The sequence below is a fragment of the Heterostelium album genome, assembly GCF_000004825.1.
Source record: "Heterostelium album PN500 unplaced genomic scaffold PPL_contig1, whole genome shotgun sequence".
In the NCBI taxonomy this organism is placed as follows: Eukaryota; Evosea; class Eumycetozoa; order Acytosteliales; family Acytosteliaceae; genus Heterostelium; species Heterostelium album.
The window spans coordinates 1,294,949-1,301,413 of record NW_008805078.1 but is presented as its reverse complement, the minus strand read 5'-3'; the positions used below and the strand labels follow the sequence as shown (position 1 = coordinate 1,301,413).

The following is a 6,465-nucleotide window of genomic DNA, read 5'->3' as shown; positions in this document are numbered from 1 at the left end:
TCATCTTTGATCTCGAGTTTCTTTTGGTGGTAAACTGTTACTAAATCCAGTGATAAACTTGTGATTGGAAAGCTTTGGATAACTTCCTCCAGCGACTTATAATTAACTATATTATTATCTTGTTGTGGTTGTTGTTGTTTGTGTTGCTGCTGTTGTTCATCGAATTCCCTTATGACTCGAGCGAATTCATGGATAAAGTAATATGAGAAACTCATTCGATCTTTTTCATCTTCGAGCTCAGCTTTCTTTTGGAAATAAATACCAACTAATTCCCACGAATAGCTGGTAATTGGAAAATTATCTAATCTTTAAGTTGTTGTGTCATATGCATGATTTATTTAATTTATAAAAATAATGAAATATATTTATGAGTGTGTATATTGATTATGATTTAAAAACGATTTAAAAGTTAATATCTAAATTTATAATATCTATATATGTAATTTAATATTACTAATTTATTTTGAAATTTTTCACCCAATATATTTTTTAATTTTTTTTTTCTCAATACAGTATTGTTTTTGATTGTATAGGGACATAGATATGATACTGATATTATTTCTTTTGTTTATTCAAATTTTTCAATAATCACTAGTAGTGATTCAACACTTTCAATTGCGTAAGTGGCAAAACAACAATTTTATGACAATAATTGAAAACTATCAATAATAATGAAAAAGTAAATAAAATAAAGATAAGTTCTTTAAATAAAATTAAAATTAATTTATTTCTTATTTTTAAATGAAGAGAGTAAATGAGAAATCAACTATCTCTTTATTATTATCAACGATCACTATCTAAAACTATATTTGATAGAAATTTTAAAGATATGTTTTGATAAATATTTTTCTTGAAATTATTGTGATATATATAAAACTTACTTAGAAATATCAAATTAATATGAATAATGCTTTTATTGAAAAGTAAAATTCGATATGTTAATAGTATTTACTAGTATATAAATATTTAAATTAGATTTAAAATAATCATTAATTATTATAAACCGCCAAATTTTGAAAATAATTAACGTCATTTTATCCGATGCTCTAATTAAATAGAATAATATTTAAATATATAGATGTCTTAATTTAAAAATTTGGTTGATGTTTTTTTTGATTGGCAAAAAAATAAAAAAAACACACAATCAGCTCAGATTACCCACACTTGACATTGTCATTCAATTCCAATAAATCAATAAATCGTGAATCAAATCAATTAAATTGTGTCACTTTTAAATAAATAATTAAAATTAATCTATTTAGATCCTATTGAATGATATGTATTTTTTTATTTTTAAATATCAACTTGTAATAATGTTTGAATTATACAAAAACATAAGTAAATATTTTAGTAATTTAGTATTCATTCTTTTATGTTGAACTAAATAATTTTGATTTAAAACTTTAAAATGATTTATTTTATAGTCAAGATAGAATTTATAGTGCTTCATTTGAAGTCGATCACCACTATATGTATATGTTCATTTTTTTTCAAATTCTTTGATCATTTATTTATCGAGACAAATCACCTATTCAATATTCTTCTATCTCAGGGCTATTTTAGAATATTAAATTCATTTATATTTTGATTAACTAAAACTTCTTAATATGTTTTAATCATTGATTATTAATCTTAAATCATATGTTCGTTATATAATTCATTCGTTAGCCATTATCAAAAATTCAATAATTCTTTCATTTATCTTCTATAGTAATAAAATTATTAATTAAATTAAATTTTAATGATTTCATTCTTTGTTTTTTTGATTCACAATTCTTTTAACAAACCACATTTAATATGATCTTTAATAATTTAAAACATCAATAGAAACATATATATTCTAGGTCACTCTCATTTTCTCATGTTTATTCGATCTTTTCTTTCTATATGATTTCTTAATAATATTAATTAAATCAGCAGGTTACAGGAATTGTGAATCAACGTATTGATTTACTAGTGAAAATTTAAAATTTGAATACTGTATTGTTAGATATAAGTGTTGATCACGGACATGATTCCTATGAATCAGATCATGTCCGTGATCAACACTTATATCTAACAATATAATATTCAAATTTTAAATTTTCACTAGTAAATCACTTCTATTCGCCGAATATAGTAAGAATTCCTTTTGAGTTGTAATAGAACAGATTTTACCAATCAATCTATTACTAGTACACAATATAAACTTCTTAAAATTTAAATAAATAATAATTGTTTTCTATTCCTGTATTTTAAATAAATTTTTATTTGTTGACTAATCAAGAATATCATATCTTTACAATATTAATATTTCTTCTATTATTATAAAAAAAAAAAAATCAAAATTTTTGCAACAAAAAAAAAATAGATGAACTTGTCAAATAAAAGTGGGGTGTTGCAAATTCAATAAAGCAATAAATTTGAAAATTATGCTTGTTGTTTCTTCATTGGCAATTATCGCATGTTTTTTTTATTTTTGAATATTATATTATAATAAAATGAATTATTTAATTAATTTTAATATTTATATCTCAAATTTGAATATTAATTCAAACTTTTAATTGGCGCTCAACAGTTACCGTTGTTATCTCCTTTTATCTCTTTTCCAAGTCCTTGTTGCCTGTTGCCCTTACTATGAGTGATGCCTCGTTGCTATGACAGTTGCCTCTCATTACCATGCTGATTTCCTCTCGTGGTTATCCCAGTTGCCTCTCGTTACTATACTGGTTTCCTCTCGTAGTTATGCCGGTTTCTTCTCGTCACTATGACGGTTTCCTCTCATAGTTATGCCAGTTGTCTCTCGTCACTATGCCGGTTTCCTCTCGTAGTTATGCCGGTTTCCTCTCGTAATTATGCCGGTTTCCTCGTAATTTTGCCGGTTTCCTCTCGTAATTTTGCCGGTTGCCTCTCATCACTATGCTGTTTTCCTTTCGTAGTTATGCCGGTTTCCTCTCGTAATTATGCCGGTTTCCTCTCGTCGATTTGCCAGTTTCCTCTCGTCGTTATGCTGGGTTCCTCTCGTTACTATACTGGTTGTCTCTCGTGTATACAACAACTAATAATAATTAAAGTTAAATATATAATTTAATAAAATTAAACACTTGATATTATAATTCTTAAATTGTTTTGATTTTTATTTAAATTATTAAAGTTATGATTGTTCTAATTCATATTGAATTGTTGTTAGTTAACAGCACTCCATTATTTAGCATTGAATTGATAGAGCTATTGATGTTGTTAATGTTGATCGTTTGATTAGAGATAAAGGATCAACATTTATTTGTTTGTCTTATTGTAATTGTTATTGTTGTGTAGTATTGCACAATTGTTATTGATGTTGTTGGTTTGAGCGTTGGTAGTTTGGTTATTAATTACTCTCGGGTGGTGACGCTAGAATAACATCCAAAATCGATGAATCAAATAAAACTATTCATTCTAGTTTGTTGTTGTTGTTACTGTTGTTGATCTTATTGTTGTGTATCATTAGCGGTACCTGTAGTATTAGAGGTGACAATTTTAAAGTATGGAGAAGTAGATTCGTGCTTGCCTGGTCGAAGTGTACTTGGACATCAATATTCCCGATACACCAAAGTAAACCACTATGAAGACACCATTGAAGAATACTATACTAACTGTAGTCTTCTCAATGCACTTCGTCAGCTGATCTAATGACTCGAAGTTATCAATAGGCTCCAATTAAAGCCTAATCTGTAATAATAAAATAATAATATAGATAGATATGATAAACCGTTTAGTAATTAAATATATTATGATGAAAGAACATTGCAAGTTCAACGAATCACCAATTACAAACTAATATTTATAATATGGACACCCTCAAATTTTAATTTTTTCCATCTGTCATTGTATACCACTCAATATTTTATTGAACAAATGAACCAAGTTTTTTAAATGAACAATAGATGCTAATTTGTTTCCAAGAATGAGGAACCATTGGCCATACAATCGTCTGGAATAATAGGTATGTTGATTCATTACGATGGTGATCGATGTAATCTTGGTTGGAATGTACTCAAGAGATTTTAGGGACTTTGGTGAATTATCAGATCGGAGCTGAATCGATTTGATATTGATTGGCCACAGCCCTTGCACGATCGAAAAACAATGATATTTGAAGTCGATAGTCTCCAATGATGCTGGTATTGATTCTTTCTTTAGTTCCAATCTACTGTTGCTTAGACGTAGGGTTTTAATAGTTTGTGGTAATCTAATAACCGTTCCGTAGGCACCACCCAAATCTAGATATTCCAATTTGTTTGGCAAGCTTAGTAATTCAAACGGATGATATTCACACTTCAATGAGAGATTGACAACATTGTCAGGAAATGATAGTGTATTGTTTACCGATGGAATATGCATGATTGTAGCTTTGAATTTTGCACAGGATAAATCGATCGTTATCGATCGGCTCAACACTGTAAAACTGTCTTTTTGCAATTGGAAATGTCCAATCAACTTTAAATACTTGAGATTTGCAGGTAGTGTCTCTTCAGAGATTGCTTGATATCTAGAATTACTGATAATTGTTAGATGTGTGACGCCCCTGGGAATATCTTTGGTATCTAAGTTTAAAACATCATCTCCTTCCTCTGTGATATCGGTATGCAACTTGAGAGTGTGAATCGATTTAAGATGTTTGATGTTCTTTAACCAACACAAAGATATCTCAGCGATCTTGAGATTTGTTGGTAACTGTGCAATGTTATCAGGCTGACTATTCTCGAATAAAACAAACTTTATCTCCAAAAGTTTGGGTGGTAACATTTCGATAGCGATATTCGAGTTGAAATAGGTGTATTTCTCTGATAACTTTAGTACTTTGAGCGATCGAGGTAAAAGTGCTACATTCAAATCTAAATTTCCTTCAAAGTTATAGATCATATTAAGATCTAAACGCTTTAAACCCAAAGGTAATATCGATGGATTGATAAAGAAATGTGACATTATTTCTTTGACATTCAGTGGTAATCTATCGATATCGTCTGGTAGTTGATAATCACACAATAACCTAACTGATTTATGTTGTTTAACTGATTCTGAAATATAGAATGTTAGATAATTATTAGTTTTTTTTCATTTGAAATTGAATATATAAATAAAAACTTACCAAGATGTTGATGATTATAAATAGTATACATTGTTTTTGAGGGAAATGAAAATGGGTAATCATTTTTGGGTAAAGTTATTAAACAATTAGGTAAATGATCTAATGATGACTGAAAAATATCTACATATGATTTCAACTTGAAAAATTTACTATTATCTATGAGTTGTTGTTGTAGTTTATCTTTTGATGATTTATTAAAGTAATCACAGTTGAATGATAGGTAGCTATTACGATGATCAAACCATCTCTTACAAACTAAACTAAAACAAATGATATCTAAATCATCATCTAACTCTTTTAATATCTTTGATAACAATATAAATGGTAGATTTACAAATATATGTTTTGTATTATTATCTATGTTTAGCATTTTCACTTTGATTAATAAAAAAGAATATCTTTTCCAAAAATAGTCTGCTATGAATTTGATTGGTTTGATTATTGTTTTTGAAAAAAAAAATAAAAGTTTTGCAATACTTGTAATAAAAAAATAAGCATGAATAAATCAAACCACTTTGAGAAAAAAATGGTTTTGCATTTGACACCAAATCAAGAAAAATCGGTGTTAATTTTCTTTTTCTTTTCTTGCTTTTTTTTTTGATATTTTATTTTATAACTTGGAAATTTTTAAAAATAATAACAAAACAAAGACCTTAGAAGGTCTTTGCCTAGGTGCTACACATGAAACTAAGTTACTTTAACAAATCTGGATCTCTTCTATTATAATTCAACACTCAAACCAAAAGTAATACCATCATCGATCAAACATCTAGTTTTATACAGTTTTGTTTGGGATCCTTCAACCGATGAAGTATTACCAAAAGATGCACAATATGATTTTTTATATATTCGCGATACTTTATCACCGATTCTACCAAATCAATTGCCACACAATATCAAAAGTCTAGAATTGATACAATACGATCAGCCTCTAGTTCTAGGAAGTTTACCATTTGAAATTTTGGAACTCTCAACGATTAAACCAAAGTTTGTCATTGAACGTGTCATTCCTTCTTTCACTAAAAATCTTTTCCTTTATTCATCTGAATATGGAAAATCAATTCCTTTTGACACCAAATCAATTAACTCCGTGGAGTCTTTATGTTGGTGATAGTTATAGTGAATTCGATCCAACATTGCTCCCAGATTCAATTAGAACGATACATATCAGATCGGATTATATCATTAGAAAGGAATAGATTCATTCAAAACATCAATCACCTGTTTCCAATTCGGTAAACCTCAGCACTCTATCGTATCGATAACAATTATTTCATTTTGAAGTGGATTGTTTTATCTATTGTAAACTCAAAAGATTTAACTAAAGTATTCAAATGGATTGATACAAATGAAAA

The 6,465-nt window shown here is 27.8% G+C and overlaps 3 protein-coding genes across 3 annotated transcripts; 2 read left to right on the top strand and 1 right to left on the bottom strand.

Annotated features, from left to right (window-relative positions):
• Positions 1-354: 354 nt before the first annotated feature.
• PPL_01340 (uncharacterized protein) lies at positions 355-3,237 on the top strand (the record flags this gene model as incomplete). Its single annotated transcript, XM_020572351.1, has 5 exons — positions 355-375; positions 534-619; positions 1,425-1,472; positions 2,093-2,118; positions 3,134-3,237. The coding sequence occupies 5 exons, from the start codon at positions 355-357 to the stop codon at positions 3,235-3,237; spliced, it is 285 nt and encodes a 94-aa protein (XP_020438209.1).
• A 212-nt stretch (positions 3,238-3,449) lies between these two features.
• Positions 3,450-5,480, bottom strand: PPL_01339 (uncharacterized protein; the record flags this gene model as incomplete). Its single annotated transcript, XM_020572350.1, has 3 exons — positions 3,450-3,529; positions 4,107-5,039; positions 5,111-5,480. The coding sequence occupies 3 exons, from the start codon at positions 5,478-5,480 to the stop codon at positions 3,450-3,452; spliced, it is 1,383 nt and encodes a 460-aa protein (XP_020438208.1).
• Positions 5,481-5,636: 156 nt separating this feature from the next.
• Positions 5,637-6,221, top strand: PPL_01338 (uncharacterized protein; the record flags this gene model as incomplete). The annotated part of the gene is made up of 2 exons (XM_020572349.1): positions 5,637-5,674; positions 5,894-6,221. The coding sequence occupies 2 exons, from the start codon at positions 5,637-5,639 to the stop codon at positions 6,219-6,221; spliced, it is 366 nt and encodes a 121-aa protein (XP_020438207.1).
• Between the last annotated feature and the right edge of the window lie 244 nt (positions 6,222-6,465).